We start from the raw sequence: 19,548 nt of genomic DNA on the forward strand, positions 1-19,548 counted from the left end.
GAGGATATGGCATCACAATCTAGTTGACTAGAGGGTGTGGAACTTGATGATCTTGAGATCTGGCAGACTTGTCTGAGGAGATGGAGGGTCTTCTATCGCACGACTAGATGATGTTGAACTGCGAAATCTGCGTTGATGCATTGTCGTCCTGAAGTGCGGGTTTGATGTATCTTCGAAAGATGGCTACAGCGTCTCACCACGCCGGAGCGCCCTCCCTTCGACCAACCCCAACTCATTTGCACTCTCTGCTCGAAGTCAACTTTCAAGAGTCAGATCAGCGGATAGACACCCCGACGTGGTGGGATGCTGTAGAAWCGGAGAGGGCTATCAATCGCTGGCTCGGCCCCTCATTGGCCAGCCACCACCCACGCGTTCGCGTAAAGTGTTCTACGCGTCCACTTCTGTTTCGTGTTGGGCGAGAAAGGCTCTTCCTTTCATCCACTAAACACCATGTCGTCGCCAGCGAATCGACGTGGGAACCGCTCGTCAGCGAACAACACCCCCAGCAGCCGCCGTTCACAACGTAGCAATGGCTCACAAGTACCTCCGCCTAGCAGCGATCCTGCCGCCCCCGGAGAGGACGGCGACGCGGCCAACTCGCAGCTGCTGAGCGAAGCCGACGCCGCCKGGACAACACCTCGTGCCTCTCAGCACTCGCAGCGTACATCGACAAGAGGAACACCGCGTGCTTCGCAGCAGAGCCAGGCCCCACCAGACAGCTCGCCGCTTTTCTTCCGCTCAAGCCCCGCCGGCAGCCAAAGTCAGAGTCAAAGCCAGGGACTCGGAGTACCCGCTCCCAACGGCAGCGTGCAAGGAAGTTCGCCATTGAGACAGAGGGCAGATGTCAGATTGGGAAGTAGTGAAGGCGGGCGCACGCCGAGGGGCCCTCCTGGTATTGGAGGTCAGTCGCTGCAACACGTTGCACAAAGGTCATCAGTAAATGCTAACAACCATCTCGCAGACTCCTCGCCAATCCACTATGCCACGAGCTCCGAGGCGGCAACTCCAGCAGATATTGGCAACCGTCAGCACGGCACGAGTTCGACGGGCTTGTTTGTGCGGTCTGGACGTTCAGGGGCACCTAGCGGCAGTGCAAGGGAGAGGAGGCACGACATCACCTCGGATCTGCTCGAAGGAAGTGGACGCCGCCGACAGCTCTTTGTCGACGAGAATGGAGTGCCTGTCCCCGGCGATGCCTCTGATACCAACACCTTCTCAAATCTCAACCCTGGCACCTCGGACGCTGCTGAGCTTGGAGGGCGCTCGTCGAAATTTGTGTGGGGCACAGATGTCTCAATTCAGGACTCGTTTGCTGCCATGAAAGATTTTATTTACAACTTTCAAAGGAAATATCGAATGATTGCCGATGGCGACATTCTGGAAGGCGAAACATTGCCTGCTGGCGACGTGGCGCTCGAGAAGGAGAATCTGAATATGCTGGAGACAATGCTGGAGCTGAGCTCTACATGCTTCTACCTAGATTGCAGGAATCTGAAGGCCTACCCAGGGACAAGGAAGCTTTGGCATCAGTTGCAGTCATTTCCCAGCGAGATCATTCCCGTACTGGATACCGCTGTCAAGGACACCTTGATTGAGTTGGCGGAGAAGAAGATGGGCGAAAGGCGCTCAACGCAGTCTGAACAATCACAGGCTGGCCGCAATCGCGATTCCAGCCCCATGCCTCCCATGCCCAGCTCGGATGTGGACAATATGGGCGGCCAGACTCCAAGACCTGCAAACCAGCAGCCCGTGGCAAACGAGCAGGATCTCGTTGCAGAGGTCGAGCAGACAATATACCGTGTGAGACCGTTTGGATTGGACAACACTACAAATCTGCGCGAATTGAACCCAGGCGACATGGACCAGCTCGTGTCGGTGAAGGGTCTCGTCATTCGCACCACGCCCATTATTCCCGACATGAAGGACGCTTTCTTCCGCTGCTCTGTCTGTCATCATACCGTCAAGGTCGACATTGATCGCGGCAAGATTGCTGAGCCCACTCGATGCCCGCGTGAGGTGTGCAGTGCTAGCAACAGCATGCAGATCGTGCACAACCGCTCCGGGTTCACGGACAAGCAGATTATCAAGCTGCAAGAGACTCCTGATTCTGTTCCCGATGGTCAAACGCCTCACTCTGTGAGCATTTGCGCTTATGACGAGCTGGTCGACACTTGCAAAGCGGGTGACAGAGTGGAGATTACTGGTATCTTCAAGTGCACGCAAGTCCGTGTCAACCCACGCCAGCGTTCGGTCAAGAATATCTTCAAGACGTATGTAGATTGTGTCCATGTACAAAAAGTCGATAAGCGACGCATGGGAATTGATCCTACCACCATCGAGGAAGAGCTCGCGCAGCAGGCCGCAGGAGGCGACGTCCAGGAGACTCGCAAAGTCAGCGAGGAGGAAGAGCAAAAGATTCGCGAAACAGCTGCAAGACCAGATCTCTACGACCTGCTGGCCAGATCAATGGCTCCGTCGATCTACGAGATGGAGGACGTCAAAAAGGGCATCCTCCTGCAGTTGTTCGGTGGCACCAACAAGAGTTTTGAGAAAGGTGGCTCGCCCAAATATCGTGGCGACATCAACGTCCTCCTTTGTGGAGATCCTTCCACATCCAAGTCGAAGATGCTGGAGTACATTCACAAGATTGCTCCTCGCGGCGTTTATACTTCTGGAAAAGGCTCATCCGCGGTCGGTCTAACAGCATATGTCACACGCGACCCAGAGACTCGCAGCCTGGTGCTCGAGTCTGGAGCTCTTGTTCTAAGTGATGGCGGTGTATGCTGTATCGACGAATTCGACAAGATGTCTGATTCAACACGATCAGTATTGCACGAAGTGATGGAGCAGCAGACCGTTTCCATTGCCAAAGCTGGCATCATCACCACGCTCAATGCCCGGACCAGCATCCTCGCCTCCGCCAATCCTATCGGAAGCAAGTACAATCCCAATCTGCCTGTGCCACAGAACATCGACCTCCCTCCTACGCTACTCTCTAGGTTCGATCTGGTGTATCTTGTGCTAGATCGTATTGATGAATCGACGGATCGCAAGCTTGCGAGACATTTAGTCGGCATGTATCTCGAAGACACCCCGGAGAACGCAAGCAGTGCTGAGATTCTGGTGAGTCTGCTACCTTTTGAGGGCCCCTCCAGAGCAATTTCTTGAATAAACGCTAACATGCTCCCAGCCCGTCGAGTTCCTGACATCTTACATCTCCTACGCCCGTTCCAACATCCACCCTACAATAACTCAGCCCGCCGCGGATGCTCTTGTAAAAGCCTACGTGGCGATGCGGAAGCTGGGCGAGGACATACGCGCGGCTGAACGTCGAATCACTGCCACCACTCGTCAATTGGAAAGCATGATCCGTCTATCAGAGGCCCACGCCAAGATGCGCCTGTCCCTCACCGTCGAGGAGTCTGATGTGAACGAAGCCGTACGGCTTATTCAGTCGGCTTTGCAGCAAGCCGCTACCGATGCCCGCACAGGTCTAATTGACATGGGTCTGTTGACCGAGGGCAGCTCAGCTAGTGAGAGGAAGCGCAAGGCAGATCTCGCGATTGGCGTCCTACAGGTCCTCGACGCCATGTTGAGTGGTGGACAAGCCAGCGCACGATATGGAGATGTCGTGAGAACGCTGAGTGAGCAAAGTAGTGTTCCTGTCGAAGGACAAGAGTTTGCCGAGGCCGTGAGGGGTCTGGAGCAAGAAGGAAAGGTACAAGTTGTTGGAGAGGGACCGAGGAGGAGTATCCGCAGAGTTACTGGCATTGTTTGATTGGCGAATTCCAAACGGATCCATTCTTTGAAGTAGTGTAGAGGTGTTTGGAAGTCATGGCGGCCATGTCGATGCTCTGAATGAGGGCATATCAGCCGAATGCAAATGGCGAATAATTTAAAGAGTCTCCCCCTTCCTGTCCGTGAAAATCCAACTCTATATCAAACGAGTATTGAGGCATGCGGGAAAAGACGCCGCTCCTTCACTCACCTGGGTTCAAATTTGCGCTCATGTAACAAGTCGCGACACGAAGATTGTGGGCATGGGTATAACTTTGGCATACCATGCCAATTTGTCCGCTCTACATCTTTGAGTATGCCAGAGATGACAGGTTCTAACCCCATCATCCTCTCAGATCGCTCCACTTATCCATCCACCCATCAATCACTCGATCACGGTGGTATTGCTGAAAGGAAAACCGGAAACGCCTTCCCACATGCCCAAATCATCTCTCATCGCTTAGAAGAGCATCTTCGTATTCCCGAGCCGCATTCCGCAAACAAGAGGCGTTTTCTCAATCGTCATGTCCATGTTCAACACTTCATGCAGATCCACCACGCAGCGCCAGCACCWAATGCAGCGTCGCGCCACCCTCCAGACCGTACTCCTCTGCCGTCTTGTCGTCTGACCTGCATCACCCATGGCACGTCAGTAGCTGTTCTTCCCCATCACCATGTCCTTTTGCCATCGTCGCTGATTGTCTTGTCCTGGTTCGTGCCTGGATGTTGGGGGGGCTGTTCTCACATTTGCTTTCCACCATAGATTAACCGCTGCTGAACAGGTGGGATTCCTTCCTTTTCCTCTACGTGCTCCTTGATCTTTTGGACGGTGTATGTTGCTTCGATGTCGAGCTCGATCTCCTTGCCTGTGAGTGTGCGGACTCTAGCATGGGTGGTTAGTGATTGGGCGATGAGAGTGGAGAGAGATGTGCGCACTTGATCTGCATGATTGCGGTGTTATGYCGTGGTAGACGGGTCAGACAGAGAGTAGCTTTGTGTGAGGGTCGAAATGATGTGTTGTGTTCTCCGGTGATGTCGTCGTTAAAGAAGGTGGGCTGCTTGTTTGTAGTGGGGAGAGCACATGGCTTTTAAGGCACCAAGGCAAATAATCTATCCCAGTTCACCGTTCCCTCCTAACTTTTTATTTCCATGTGATTGCCGTGGGCCAACCAGGCAGGGATTCGTCGACCGTCATACCGTACCTTCCTTGGACTGCAGCTGTGAACTGAATCCCTGTCGCATGGAGCAGATGAACAACCAAGAACAGGCCTGTATGTAAACATTTGTTCTCTCCACGAAGGTCGATGCTGCGGATCGTMGAGAGAAAACGCGACCTCTGTGGGATGGTGGAGAACGTCGACGGCTTCAGCGGGTTGACATACCAAAGCACAAAGATTCACAGTACGATTCGGATCGAGGACGGACTACAACGATGGACAGACTGAACCGCCTAGCAAGAAGTGAACTGGGCTCAAAAATTTCGTCTTCAGGGAGCGCATCATATATACATGTTGGACATTATCCACTCTATCAACTCCGCGCTGGTAGATATTGTCAAAGACGAGAAAAAAACGCCCGTCGCCGCGAAGCGCGCCGCGAATTAGGTATCTCTGGGGAAGTATTGAAAAATAGTCACATCATGCCGTGGGTCTGCCGTAAATGTCTAGAAAGTCAACCGAATAACCTGCACATTCTTAAAGAAGGTAGGCAGCGGCGGCGATCAGACCAGCAACACCGAAAGATGCCTTGGAGGCAGCGCCGGTGTACTGAGGTGGGGCAGAGTAGGTAGCGGAGGCAGATGGCTGGACCATGGTGCCGTTGGCAGTTGGGTAAGAAGCAACTGGGTGAGTCTGTCGAAATTGTTAGCATGTTGTCGATGGAGGATTCTGTGCCGGCGGAATGCCAGGGTTTGATATCTTCTTACCTCGTAGACAGGAGCAGACTCAACGGGAGAAGACTCGACAGGGTGGGTCTCAGCTGGAGCACTGTGCGGTTGTTAGCAATGTTGATTCGTGCCATGGCACTGATCGATGTCAGGTACCATGTAGAGGAAACGGTGACAACTGACGTGTAGACTGGCTTGGTGACAGTGACGGAGGTCAAGGTCAAGGTGGTGGCCTGGTTATTGAGTTAGTTGATATTCAGATCGATCGACGACATTTCAATGGCAAACTTACCTCGGTGACAGTGTAGACGGAGCTTCCGTAGGTGAGGTGGGTTGGCTCAGGGCAGTAGGTGGTGTACACTGGGACAACARTGGTCTCGTAGACGGGCGCAGTTGGCTTCTCGACGCTTGAGGTGTTGTACACTGGGGCGGAGTACACAGGAGCCGGGTGGTAGCTGTTTCTGCTGTCAGTTGAAGATCTTGGCCGATGGAAAGAATTGCCGCGATTTGCAGACGTTATATAAAACTTACWCAGGCGCAGGGGTGGAGTACACGGGGGCCTCGACGGAAGAAGAAGTCTCGTAGACTGGGGCAGCCTCAGAGGTGGTGGAAGCCTCGTACGCTGGGGCAGCAGGGGCCTCGTACGCTGGAGGAGCGTAGCTGGCGGAGGCAGTGGCCACGAGGGCAGCGGCGGCGATGGCGAAACGCATGTTGATGGTTTTGGGTTTGTTTGGGGTGGTGAGGATTAAGTAACGGGTTTGTGCGTTGTGTTGATTAGCGATCGACTGTTGAAACGAGTGAATGCGGTGAAGACCGGTGTGAGTGATTGCTGATGGGAGAGGAAAGAAGAGCAGGACAAGATGGATGGTGCAGGCCTTTTGAGTGCTCTGCGCGCAGCACGCCTCAATCAAACCAAGCCGGCGACTGACCACTCACGACCGTTGCCCTTTTCCACAAGCTCGGCTCTAGCTCAGGTACCCGCCGTTGCACCTGACTAGTAACGGAGAAGCGTTAAGGTTTCGCCCAACGGCGCTTGGAGCTCTTGGGGAAATGTGAAAAGGAGGTGGTAGCCGACAGGGGTTGTGATTGGACGACGGAGGGCTTGACGGACAGATGCGACGCCCTCGAGTTTGTTCCCCGTCCAACTGCGAGCGCTGGCCGACTCCCTGTCCCTGCGAACGCATAGCAGAGTCCAATTGAGGGCGTGTAGGCATGTTTGCGCATTCCCACCAATCTCAGCCGCTTGACACGTTGTGGCGGAAGTGTCTTCACATCACAAGCACGCAAGACGATAGCACAATCGCAGCGTTCGGCACGCGGGTGGAGCCTCATTTCGGCCAACGTGCCAATCCCACGACCGTCGTGCTCTCGGTTAGCCTGTAGTGGAAATGGAAGGCGTTGCATCGCCGCAACAGGCGCAAGCCGTCGAGTCTCGTTTTTCAAGATCAGCATGGCCGCRACCAAAAAGGCACAACGCGTGCTGTCGGTGAGATTGCGCTGCTCCCTTCGGCGCAAACAGCCGTGAGGCCAAGGAGATTGTTGCGACGCGTACATAGAAAGCCCGATCCTGACCTCGTATCCAGAGTCTTGTCACAGGAATCGCTTGTCGCGTTGCCGGTCTGCAGCGTGCGGTCATTTTTCCCTTTCCAGACTCCACGGGATGCGGCGTGTCTCCCTCGCGATCCTTTGTCCTCCTCTGCGATGCCGGCCCGCAGCCCGGAACCAGTGAGCCAGGCAATATCCCGTCGCGTTCCATGACTTCCAACGATGGATTCCATGGAACTCGGCCGTCGTGAACCCTTCGCTCTCCACAAAACGTGCGCATTACCACCAACTCACTTTCCCGGACCCGAGACACGCTTGTCGCCCTGTACATATGGCTGCACGCTGCTGYAAGGGCAATGCACACGAGAGTGGGGATCTTCCAACCAGGGCCTGCATTGGATGGTCACCATCGCATGGCGATTGACCGTTAAGCGAACGAAGCTGGACCTGGACTTCGAGTCTCGATTTCCTTCAGCAGACCAGGATCTTACTCGCCGCCGCGAATGAAGTGMAATCAGCCACAGATGAGCGGTAGTGATGCCGTAGGTGTTGTCGGCGTTTGGAGATGTTCGTTGCGAACCGCATCTGCCAAGATGAAGATAGCACCGACGAGCGACGAGCACATCCCCCGACGCGGAGCTTTTTGGCTTGCATGTGCATGTCTTGCTCTCATCTCGTTAAAAGCATGCTGGACGGGTTGAGACATACCCTGTGTCAATCCTCGTTTTTGATTAGCGATCCGCAAGCCTGGATTAGCACAATGGACTTGAAGTAAGCAAAGGGCGGTGGCCGCACGAGGAACCACCGCCTCCCATAATGAGTAGGGTGAGTCTGGACGGCCAAAGAATCGGTATAATTTGCGATGGTCATGTTACATCAATGGCGTCAAGTAGAAACTCGTAAGCATCGACGTTCCAACACATCCAGAACATGTTCCTTCATGTCTTTTCAAGATCCAACCGCCCTCGCGCTCGTCAAGTGAATAACTTTCCCACGTCCGCCATGCCCTCCACCATCATCCCTCTTCCAGCCGGGGACGTTCTTGTCAGCCTTATTGCTGATTACCGCCCACGGCGCAGGGAAGCCTGCCGCAAGCTCACTGCCGTTATACGACTTGACACCAGTAATGACAAACTTTCCCGACTTGGCAACAAACCACCCTCGAATCAGCCCTTGTTCAATCAACGAGCTAACAATCGATCGCACAGAGGTAGTATTTGGAAGGAGGGCTTCCGCATCCTCTTCGATGTCTGCCCCGTGAAAGTCGGAACTGATATGAGTCGCCTCTGCGGGATCTTGGACTTGCTTCTCGAGGACGTAGAAGGCGTTTACCAAGTTGTGGCCTTCGATGAGTGGTGCATTGCTACCAGCTGTGGCATCKAAGCGAGTCCCTGTGAGTATCCATGTTCTGCGGACTAGACTGCGCCAGACGAGGACCTCGCAGCGATTCCGCAGTTGGAGGAAGATGCGATGTTTGAGGAAGAATGCGGCGTGTGGACTGTTGAAGTCCATGGCTCGTCGGAATCCTGCCAAATTTCCACTCCTGATTGCCGATAGGAGTGGTGCGAAATGCTCGTACATTCCCTGCGCTTCGGGGAGATGCTGGAATAGTGTGTCTGACGGCAGGCGGCCACAAATGATGCTGCTGGCCATCAAATAGACGAGGATCTGCCGTCTTTGACTGATGCAAGTTCCATTCGTGGGACTCTCACTGTGGGCTTGTTGTAGTGCCAGATACGCTCGGTAGAAATGACTGTGTTGGAAGTGGAATCGGCCAAGATAGTAGAGATATGTCACTCGCTGAGCTTTGGGATATGCACTGAGCGGTGGGGAGTGTGTGTCGATGCTGTCGAAAAAGGTTGTGGCATTGTTGGTCTTCCGACATTGAAACAGAATTTTCAGGCAGATGTTGGCGATGAGATAGATTCCTCTTTTCCGACCATCTGGTTTGCCATTGCTGTCCACATGAGCCAGACGATCAGTTGCGCAAGTGTTGAAGGCATCCCGAAGGTTGTTCACCGCTCCCTCCGCCAGGGACTCGGCTTGAGATCCCTCGTCTTGAGTACTGGCCTTGTTGCGATTTCGTACCATCTGTGGATTCTTGTCCAGCGTGATGGCCAGGTAGCTGACGAATTTAGCACTGGTGACCACGATATGCAGCATCAAATAGCCCAAGGTGTGGTTAAGAGCGCTGTTCGCTCGTCTATGACAAGTCAGCACGAGTTCGAAATCGTTCTTCTCTCCCGCAGCCTTCAGACTCACTTTTGTAGCAAGCTCAGACGATCAAAGGTCTCCAAGATATGCTCCGTACCGTCCTCGTAGTCCCTGAGGTACACGAGATACTGCAGCATGAAGAGTATGAATGGTGTCCAGGTGCCACTTCCATCCACACCCTCTCGTGCTGCACTCAGGACTCGCCGACACTCATCCTCAAGAGCACTCTCACTTCCTTTTGGATACAGCTGGTGTAGCTCGTTGATCATGACGGCGTATTCATTCAGAAAGGGAGGCTCGATCCTCACACAATTTGAGAGACCATCTTCGTTCTTGTGCTGGATGAAGCCATTGACAAGCACCAGAAATTGGCCCAATTGCGCTCCGGGCACGCTTGGGGTCGGCATGCTGCGTGTTGCACAATCTAATGCTGGATCTGATATTCTCTGATAGGAGAATTTCTCACCGAGCCACGCTTTGAGATCGTCCAGAACTTCAATGACCCTCCTTCCGAGCAGATCTTCGGAGATGAGTAGCTCGTGGGCTTCAGCTATCGTGTCCTCGATCTGGTCGGATCGAAGCTGGAAGTCGCTCTGGCCGTTCCAAGTAGATGCAACCAAGCGCGTCCAATTGTTCAGCCAGTTGTAGTCGCAGATTCCCAAATCAGCGAGTCGAGATGTGCTGGCAAGATCGAAGTTTCCAGTCACCTCGTCAGGATTCCTCGCCTGCGCTGGCAATCGCTCCTGGGATAGTAGCGCGCCCTCTACTGCGTCGCGCGGCGGATGCCTGAAGTGAGGTGTGGTTGAGGGATCCTGAAGCGAAAAAGTCTCCTGTGTTGGCGGGTCCGAGTGGAATGTTGATTGGTTTTCTTCCCAGCCTCGAGGTCGAGAGGACCGCGTCAATGATGTGCTCGGCCCCTGGTTGCGGGAGTCGTAGTCTCGCTGGATGCCGTTGTCTTGCAGTCGTGCCTGTCGACCTCGCGTCGGACCAAATCGCTGAAATCCAGAATTATTTTGTGTTTCTGCTCTGTTCCTGAAATCTGGACGCGCAGAGCCCTCCTTTCTTGCCAGATCTTGTTCCTGACGACAAGTCTGCCCGTCAAAATTCCAAGGCCGCGATGGCGGGAATTCCCTATTTTGTTGTCTTTGTCTATAAGGTTGTTGTTTGACAGGTGCATTCGCGAACTTCGTGATCGGCGCGCGAGTGGGTTCGCCGAATGCCATCTTGTCGAGTACTTTTAAGGTAAGGTAACATGAGATCAATACGACGCATGTCATCTACGAGACATCAAACATCGACCACTTTATAAAGCGCTACATGAAGAATGATTTTCGTTTGCTGAAAAAAAAAACTATTGTGCTTTGGTCGCCAGATTCCCGCATTGTGCTCACGGCTGGCTGCATCCAGACATGCAGCTCATTCACACTCTAACACACAATACGCTTTTTGAAGTAGTAGTCAAATTCTCATTGGCTAACATAAGCACACCCACTATTCTACACAACGGGATCATCACTAGTCTGTGCCTATCCCAGCAGACAGATCTAGCTCTGGGAGCAATGCCGAATCCTCGCAAAAGTACTCCTCGCTCTTTCGCCGGTCAAGTAAGCAGACATTAATATCTCCGAAACGTGCACATCACCGACCCCGGCTTGACTTGATGGGAACCTGGGGACTTGTAAATGTAGCAAACACTCGAGTGGCGTTGGTAGCCATGACGCCTGAATGGAAATGAAGCGAGTCGGAACTTGTCTGAAGGGGGGGAATTGAAGGACCGGTTATATACAATCGGATGATTGGCGACACGTAATTCATCAGTAACGCTAGAAAATGCGAGCTTCTTGTAGAGACTCTTTACATGGCAATACCAGGGACAGGTTTGCGCTGCACCCGTGTTGGGCCATTGGGTGGTGAGACGGAGTTGCCCTGGGGAGCATCTTGGGGAGATGGAGAGCGGCTCGAGGAAGTTGGGGTGAGAGGGCGTGGAACCATCATTCCCGGGGCGTTGGGTGGGCCACGGCTGCTCTGAGCCGTGCCGGGGCGCGAGCCCTGTGGCGAGGCTCCGGGAGGTCCCTGTGGGCGTGGCTTCACGGGAAGCTTCGACAGACAAGTGCGAGGTGCGACACCCTGCTGGCTGCGGTCCATGCGAATGCAGAGAGCCTGTAAACTGTCAATAATGTCCCATGTACGTATATCCTTTCGTCAACTTACCCAGCCATCGTCGTACTCGTGGAGCATGCGCACCAGCTGGCCGGAGCGAAGCTCGAGTTCATCATCCATGCTTGGCTTGAAGTCCAGCTGAACACGGTGAACGTTATTCGGGCCGCGAGGTGGCGCATTGGCAGCGCCTCCAGCAGCAACAGGAACGGCGGCAGCAGTTCCGAGAGTCGCTGAGCCTGGAGTCTGCTGCTCGGTCGCTTCCCATGAAGTTTTCGGCTGATTCAAGGTAGCAGTGGAGTCGTTGACAGCTCGCTTCTCGTCGAATGGGTCTACGAGGCCGCTGTTATTGCGACTATCCTGGTTGGCAGCGTCGTTGAAGGGATTGTCGTTGGTAGAGTTTGTCGGGCGGCGCTCCCATGCGGAGTTTGCAGTCAGGCCACCTCCAGCAGCAGCGGCAGCATCGAGCGCATTGCCACCGCTCTTGCGGTTGTCACCAAATCCAGACATGAGTTGAGTGATGGGACGGAGACTGAGGCGCGGGGCAGTAGATGCAGTGCGGGTGGAGCGTACGCTGGCAGGGACTTTATCGGTTTGAGACGAATCGCGTCGAGAGTACTCGCGATCGTTTTGTTGCTGATGCATCTGGCGGGCAGCGAATGCTCCGGTAGCGGCTGCAGTCCCGATGGGAGCGTCGTGAGGAAAGCTGCTGTGCTTTTCGTTCAAAGCCTCTTCGTTCACAGGCCGCTTCTTCTTCCTAACGAGGAAGAAGATGAGGCCGCAGGTCAGTCCGATTAAGAGTATGACGCCAATTGCAAGGCCAGCCTTGCCACCGGAAGACATTCCAGCATTTTGGGTCTGCTCCGTCGTGGCCTGCGAGGTTGACGATGAGCTCTGGGTAGCACGAACTGGGCTACCAGCGGCTGTGGATGAAAACGACTCCATTGCATCGTCGCTACCCTTGCTCGAAGAAGTGGCGGTTGCCATTGTGGTAGCAGCTGATCTGCTGTGAGCTGGCGAGACTGTCGCTACAGATGTTTCCAGTGCCACGCTACTTGATGGGCTTCGTGTAGCAGCAACAGCGCCTCCCTTGAGCACACTGGGTGCAGCGGAGGACGATGCAATGCCCTGCGGCTCGTCGGTCATCGTGGAGTAAATGGCAGCTCCGGAGAAGGTCTGAGAGAGGGTCACGTAGACGACCTGCACCGCGTTGGGGTCTTCACTGTCGCCGCCATCGCCGCCGTCGTCCGCAGTTTGCTTCAGCTCGAAGCCTTCCGGCACATGCATCTTGGGCTCAGATCCGTGGCTGTCACGCTTGCGCACTTCCAGCTGCTCGCGGGCGGCGAGACCGTGGAACACGCGTCCATGCGTGTGTCTCTGGTGGAGACCCATGATTGTCGTTGAATATCAGATATCGCGATCCGTGTCGAAGTCGAAGCGAAAAAGAGGCGAGCGCGAGGGTCGGCCAGATGGTGAGATGGAGGACCGTGAGGAATGTGTCTCACAGGCCAGACCTGGTCGCGGAATGTAATAAATGTAAACGCAGGCCTGATCGAAGTGAATGAACGGCAGCAATGCGCGTCCGCCGGTGAACGAAGGGCGGCGGGCTGCACGATCGCAGAAGGTGGTCTGAAGGAGTGAAGTTGCCGGGCCTGGAGGAGTGGTGCGTGGTGACGAGACAAGTCTCTCAGCCTGTGGTCGCCGAGGGAGGAGGATCAGGACGAGAGCGCGCCCTAATTTCCCTTAGATTCACGCTAGCGCAGGTACGACCCACTCACGTTGACCAGTCAAGCGGGCGGGTATGAATAGGACAGCAACGGCCATCGGCACACGGCAACACGCGATGGTCGTTTTCGATCATGCTACTGGCGCAGTTCTATAGCGTTGCCCATCGTGATGAAAAGGTCCAACTCGCACTTCTCCATCGTCTCGCTGCGCACCCGTCCATTCATCGCAGWATCTTCCGGGGGTGTTTGGCCTGGTGCTCCGCAAGGATCAATCTCCACGAGGAACAGGGACAGGACAGACCCCGCAGGGGTGGACGCGCCGCATCGCGCATCGGTACCCTAGCCGCCCAAGTTTGCAGCTCCATGTTCCCACGGTTCATCATGGCATCAGGAACGACTCCGAACGAGTGCTTGAATGTCATGCTGGATCACAGGTGATAAGACGATCTCTACTCTGTTGCGACTGGCTTGATCCATCCTCTCAACATATCTCATTCGACAGCTGATTACAGCAGCACCATGTCGCTTGCTACCTCGAGGTCCTGTACACCCTCATAATTATTTGGGTACACGCATAGCGCATGGCAAGCTTCTCCATGTGCTGGAGCCACAGTATAACCGCATGTGAGGGACGTTTTCAACCGACCCGGAGCGTTTGACGCAGGCGTGGAGAGCCAGCGTCGTCGATGGCGCCGGCAAACAGTTAGAAGCCGCGTTTTTCTGCTTTGACATAACCGCTTGATGCTGAGCTTCGGGGTCGTGACCAAACAGCATGAGCGTGAGCAGGTGGGCGGTTAATCTCCACTTCAGCCCATGCGCTTCGTAAGGTCACCACATCGGAACCTTCCAGACAGAGTTGGTGATATGGATAGTCAGTTCAATGGAACTACTACTTTCAACAGCTATTTGGACGATGACGATGATTGATAGGATACTTCAAAACTGCATGTGGTGGCCCTGCCGAGAGTCAGCCTCCAAGATTCGCTTCGAGACTCGTGTCATGCGAAAGTTCCTCAATATTGATTCTCTACACCAAGACAGTAAAACACCTTCCAGGAGCACCAGGTAACAGTATGATCGGCGTCGTGTACAGTTCTACGCAATACGCATTTCCGAATCCATCGCTAGTGCTTTCATATCACTAGCCACACCCGTGGCGACGTTTTGTAACGACTCACGCTGAGACTTCATCAGACCTGGTCCCAGATGCTTTAGCTGCCCAAACCGTAACCGGCGGCCGAAGAGATGGCCGCCACACGAAAGCGTTGGACATCCTCTCGACGTTTGGGGACGTCCACAGCTTATCAAGATTCCTGTCTATTCTCTTCCGAAAGCAGCATACTAAAGGCGTTGACTTTCGCACTCTGATGCGTCAAGTAAAGCACGACTCTACAAGGTGAAGCGAATGTGAAGCAAACTAAAACGAAAGGCTGATAAACAAAGAAATCGATTCAATTCTGCCATAGCGACTCGCTAGTAACATCAAAACAAAACAGCGTGAATGAAGACACCAACCTATCAACTTACCCATCTAAACCAGATAAGGATCACAAATCCCATTTTGCACAAACGGAATCATCGGGTACGCAATCTCCAACGCAGCATTCTGCTTCTTGGTGCTCAACACCGTGGTAAACTCCAATCGAGTCATTCCCTCTCCATCATCCTCACACTTGAAACCTGGAGCAGAGGAAATACTCATGCCGCCCTTTCGGAGGGACTTCTTGACAAAGGCACAACCTGTCCCATCGAGGTACGGGCGACCGATGTTGACGGTCCAGGTGCCTTTCATGACTGCATACTTGAGACTGCAGGTTGCTGTGTTTGTGGGTTGGATTGGGGTTGGCGCCGCCAGGGCGATGGTGCTGAGGAGGATGGTGGGGATGATGAACTGCATCTTTATGGTGAGGGGTTCTTTATTTTTTGGTTTTGTTGTAATGTGGATGTGGTTTGGTATGGATATGTTGTATGATCTGAAGATGAGAAGAAGACGTCCGTGAGAATTATGTAGATGGCCACCTGCTGGAATACAATGAATGTGCTATACAAAGAGCACATAAGAGTGGACAATGATTTTGGACCTGTGACAAGGTGAACAAAGCATTAGCATGCTTTGTACGATATGACGCCTTGCTAACAATCTAGCAGATACTGAGGCGTGGGTGGCGTCATTGAAGTGCACGTATGAGGGCTCCATCAGAATTCAGAAGTCCCTTTGGAAATGAAGTATCACAGGGCATCCAAGAAGTCGTGCATCGGGATGGGAAGCTCGTGAGTCTTTAAGTCGTCAATTCATATCGATGCCGAGTCCTTTCCCTCACATCTTCGATCTCTCCTCCCGAACCACAACCCCAACAGCCCCTTTCTTCGCCTGGTCCCTCAGAATCCTCCTCAAAATCTTCCCGCTCCCACTCTTAGGAATCTCCTTGATAAACTCAATTTCCTTCACAGCCTTGTATCTCACCTTGTTATCCTTCACATATTTCAGGATCTCCCTTCCGGTATCCTGATCCTCCTTGTTTCCAGGCTTCAGCACAATGTAAGCCTTGGGCACCTCTCCTGAATAATCATCCGGAATACCCAGGACAGCCACATCTTCCACTTTCGGGTGCCCGAGAAGCGTATCCTCGATCTCTGCCGGTGCGACGCCGATTCCTTTTACCTTGATAAGTTCCTTGATGCGGTCGAGGWTGGTGATGATTCCGTGTTCGTCAATACTGCCTTGATCACCCGTGTGGAGGAACCCTTGCTCGTCGAAGGTCTCTTTGGTTGCTTTTTCGTTGTTAAGATAGCCCATGACGATTTGAGGGCCTTTGGCACAGATCTCGCCTGGCTCGCCAATGTTGCCTTCGGTGCCGTCTTCTTTGATGATTTTGACTGTTGTGCTGGCACAGACTGTGCCGACGGTATGGGCGTATTTGTAGTCGTAGTACCAGGGTGGGTGTGCTGTGATACAGGAGCAGGATTCTGTCATGCCTTTGATGGATGTCAGTTCTGTTCTTGGGTTGGGGTCATATGCGATTGCATGGCTTACCGTAACCTTGCTTGAAACCGGTCTGCGGGAACTTCTTCTTCAACAGTTGGATGATCTCCTCGGAAAGAGGCGCTGCGCCTGAGGAGAATCTCTTCACGCAGCTAAGATCGTACTCTTGTACGATAGGATCGCGGACCATTCTGATCAGAATTGGGGGGACAAGGAGGAGTTCCGGAATCTGGTACTCGGTGACCGTATCAAGCATGGCTTTCATGGTGAAAGCTGGAAGGAAATAAACCTCGGCGTTGATAAGGAGTGGAAGATGCAAGACGTGGACGAGACCTGTAATGTGGAAGCTCGGTAGGACTGCGAGCACTCGTTTGTGGTCTGGGGGCGTAATTGGCATGACTTGCAGACTAGAGAACGTTAGCGATGAGTCGTCGTCGATCTATATGATTCCGCCACTCACCACTGCGCAATAACATTTTGATGCGCTATCATGACAGCCTTGGGCAATCCCGTTGTCCCACTGGAAAACGACAAGAATCCACAAACATCAAAGTTAGTCTTCCCCTTCGGAATGGACCAATATGGCACTTGGTCTCCCAAATTCTTCCCCTCCTCGATCAGTGTCTTGATATTCTTGAATCCCTCCAACTCCCCCTCCAACAAGAATATGTTCTCTTTGGGCACACCCGCATTCTTCGCACTCTCAACCGCAACATCCATGCTATCCTTGTGCGTCAGGAGGAATTTGGCATCAGCTTTTTGCAACGCGTATGTCATCTCTTCGACGTTGTACGCCGGACTGGCACCGCTGACACGACCTCCCACGCGAAGGGTCGCGTGCATTGCGACGGGATACCATATTGTGTTGGCTGAGAAGAGCGATACCGTTTCTCCGACTTTCAGCCCGTATTTCTTGACCAATGCTGTGGATAGATATGTAGCTGTTTCTTTGACCTGCTTCCAGTTGAGTCTCTCTTTGGAGATTGCGTCTGTGAAACCTGCGAGTTGTGATTCAGGATGTCGCAGGAGAGGAGAGTATGTGGGAGATTCGAAGAGCCATTCCCAGGTTGTGATGTCGGGTGGGACTTTGGGATTGAAGCTTTGTCAGTTGGGAGGGAAGCAGGTTGGTGCAGAGAGCAATGGACATTCTTACGGAGGATGTCTTGTTGAAGACTTGGGAAGACGGGCATGATTGGGTGGAGTAGGGATGTGCACAATGAGATGGTGGGAGATGTGTCAATGAGAGGAGCAGAGACGTGTCAATGAGATGGGATGGGAGATGGACCAACCTCTTGCAATCTTTCCTACATCCCATGAGCGGAGTCCACTCACATTGTTCCCTCGGATGTGCTCTGCCCTGCCCTGCGGAGCTCTCTCCCTCCCATGTGGTTTGGCACTTGCGACGTGCGGGGATCGGTGATGCAYAGATGCGAGCATAACAGCGGAGAAGCGGATAAAAGAAATGGCTCTGCGAGGAAGGTGTGCCGACGTTACCCCAGCCCTAACCCTTATCCCAAAAAGCGTAAAGCAAAGAATGCCACACATGGGTATAGCATCCTCTCCTGGCCCATCCAACACCACCCTCTCGGACTCGCCAAACCTTTCAGCAAGTAACGATATCCTCCCAGAGCGGCAAATGTCTCACCTCCGTCTCTCCGAACTTCTCCAGCCTCGTCTTCCCACACCTCCCACATTCCCCCTCACAAACCGCCTCACAATAGCTCGCGCTATACTCCTTCATAACCTCCAACAACACATCTCCATCCAGACTCGCCTGTAGTTCCACACCTTCCTTCAACCTGCATGTACACCTCTCCGTCCCATTCATCAAAAATTGCAATTTCCCCGCACAAACCATCCGCATCTCATACTCTGCAGTCCCCGGGTGCACACCATCCCACGCATAACATCTCCCATCAATCGACATGCGAAGATCTGCGAGGTAGCGTGTGAAAGGCCCGAGCATGGATTTCCAGCGCGCAAGGCGTTTGTTGAAATCCCATAATCGGATGTGGAGTGGGGAGTGGTAGCCGATTGTTCCCAGGTAGAAGGTGTTTTCGGCGTAGAAGATGGAGAGGACTTCGGTGCGGAAGGCTTTGCATGTGAATGCTGCGGCTGGTTGGTGTAGTTTGTTGGATTTCGCTTCGCATAGAGGTTCGACTTTTACGGGATCCGTGGAGAGGATGGCGAGGCGGAATATGTCATTGCGGATTTCGCCAGGCAATGTTGACAGAAGGTCGGGTTGAGTCATGGTAGATGGCTGGGTTGAATGATGGATGTTGCGGTCCTTTTGATGCTGTGAAAGAAAGTGATGGGGCTGACGACGATGATGACAGCACTGTGCAAGACAAACAATGCACCTCAGAGAAGTGTCCGATGACAAAAAGAGAGCAATAGCGAACCGACCTCATACGAACCAAAATTGCTGCTGCCACGTTCTATACAAACCCTTCTCGTCTCACTCCAGCTGTGCAGCAAGGAAGCGAAGCAAATATCCACCTTTCTCAGCTGCGCCAATCATGGAAAGCAAGTTTAGCTGAGACAGCACATATACTGCAGAAGACTCGCTCTGGCCAGCGACCTGCGCCAGAAGAGGATCCAAGCACGGGTCAACACTCCCCAGACAGGCTGCCTGTCCCTTGTTTTCAAGTCGAAGCGACCTGAGCGAGATTAGTCGGTGAGAAGTGCGGACTGCGAAACGGAACGGACTCCGACTACGGTGCGCTTTTAGCGACAACTCTGCAACAATCTTTTTTTAGTAGAACTAAGGTATACTACTTACGCTACCTCGGAATATAACCGTTCCGAGAGGTTAGCGGTGATTTTTAGTTATTATACGGGCGCTTCCGATATAGCCTCTTTATCTAGTATATAGATATAGTTCTAATCGATAGATTAATCGTAGAAGTAAAGTTATTTAAAGCCTATATCTATAATTATATATTAGGCACTCCCTTTATATAGTAAATAGATCGAGAAGTGGATATACGCCCGTATAATGCGTTTACGACTATTAAAGTAGTACTATATAGATATCTATTAAAGGAACGAACGAAACTACTAAAAATAACTCCTCTCTAAACTTATAAAGCACCTACTATCTTTATTCTTATCGTAACCTTTTAGATTAACGACGCTTCGACCGATTACGCGTATAATTTGCGGGTAGTTTACTCGTATTCTTAGATAATTACGAAACCTTCGAGATCGTCCGCTTATAGCTTAAACCTCCTAGAGTAGGATATTATTACTCTACTTCC

General features: G+C 52.9%; 7 protein-coding genes; 1 reads left to right on the forward strand and 6 right to left on the reverse strand.

Moving 5' to 3' along the window:
* Positions 1–450: 450 nt before the first annotated feature.
* RCC_00486 (probable DNA replication licensing factor Mcm4) lies at positions 451–3,778 on the forward strand (the record flags this gene model as incomplete). XM_023765638.1 has 3 exons in its annotated part: positions 451–901; positions 962–3,123; positions 3,191–3,778. 3 exons carry the CDS (start codon positions 451–453, stop codon positions 3,776–3,778), a joined length of 3,201 nt encoding a protein of 1,066 aa, XP_023621406.1.
* A 541-nt stretch (positions 3,779–4,319) lies between these two features.
* Positions 4,320–4,724, reverse strand: RCC_00487 (probable ubiquitin-like protein ubl1; the record flags this gene model as incomplete). XM_023765639.1 has 3 exons in its annotated part: positions 4,320–4,407; positions 4,523–4,660; positions 4,714–4,724. The coding sequence occupies 3 exons, from the start codon at positions 4,722–4,724 to the stop codon at positions 4,320–4,322; spliced, it is 237 nt and encodes a 78-aa protein (XP_023621407.1).
* A 747-nt stretch (positions 4,725–5,471) lies between these two features.
* RCC_00488 (uncharacterized protein) lies at positions 5,472–6,372 on the reverse strand (the record flags this gene model as incomplete). XM_023765640.1 has 5 exons in its annotated part: positions 5,472–5,627; positions 5,702–5,762; positions 5,846–5,895; positions 5,955–6,117; positions 6,215–6,372. The coding sequence occupies 5 exons, from the start codon at positions 6,370–6,372 to the stop codon at positions 5,472–5,474; spliced, it is 588 nt and encodes a 195-aa protein (XP_023621408.1).
* Positions 6,373–8,155: 1,783 nt separating this feature from the next.
* On the reverse strand, positions 8,156–10,644 carry RCC_00489 (uncharacterized protein; the record flags this gene model as incomplete). XM_023765641.1 has 2 exons in its annotated part: positions 8,156–9,410; positions 9,470–10,644. 2 exons carry the CDS (start codon positions 10,642–10,644, stop codon positions 8,156–8,158), a joined length of 2,430 nt encoding a protein of 809 aa, XP_023621409.1.
* Positions 10,645–11,275: 631 nt separating this feature from the next.
* On the reverse strand, positions 11,276–12,970 carry RCC_00490 (uncharacterized protein; the record flags this gene model as incomplete). XM_023765642.1 has 2 exons in its annotated part: positions 11,276–11,581; positions 11,633–12,970. The coding sequence occupies 2 exons, from the start codon at positions 12,968–12,970 to the stop codon at positions 11,276–11,278; spliced, it is 1,644 nt and encodes a 547-aa protein (XP_023621410.1).
* A 1,866-nt stretch (positions 12,971–14,836) lies between these two features.
* RCC_00491 (uncharacterized protein) lies at positions 14,837–15,202 on the reverse strand (the record flags this gene model as incomplete). Its single annotated transcript, XM_023765643.1, has 1 exon — positions 14,837–15,202. The coding sequence occupies one exon, from the start codon at positions 15,200–15,202 to the stop codon at positions 14,837–14,839; it is 366 nt and encodes a 121-aa protein (XP_023621411.1).
* A 420-nt stretch (positions 15,203–15,622) lies between these two features.
* Positions 15,623–17,478, reverse strand: RCC_00492 (related to phenylacetyl-CoA ligase; the record flags this gene model as incomplete). XM_023765644.1 has 4 exons in its annotated part: positions 15,623–16,281; positions 16,340–16,695; positions 16,749–17,373; positions 17,442–17,478. 4 exons carry the CDS (start codon positions 17,476–17,478, stop codon positions 15,623–15,625), a joined length of 1,677 nt encoding a protein of 558 aa, XP_023621412.1.
* Positions 17,479–19,548: the final 2,070 nt, after the last annotated feature.

Source organism: Ramularia collo-cygni, assembly GCF_900074925.1.
Source record: "Ramularia collo-cygni strain URUG2 genome assembly, contig: RCC_scaffold01, whole genome shotgun sequence".
Classification (NCBI taxonomy): Eukaryota; Fungi; Ascomycota; class Dothideomycetes; order Mycosphaerellales; family Mycosphaerellaceae; genus Ramularia; species Ramularia collo-cygni.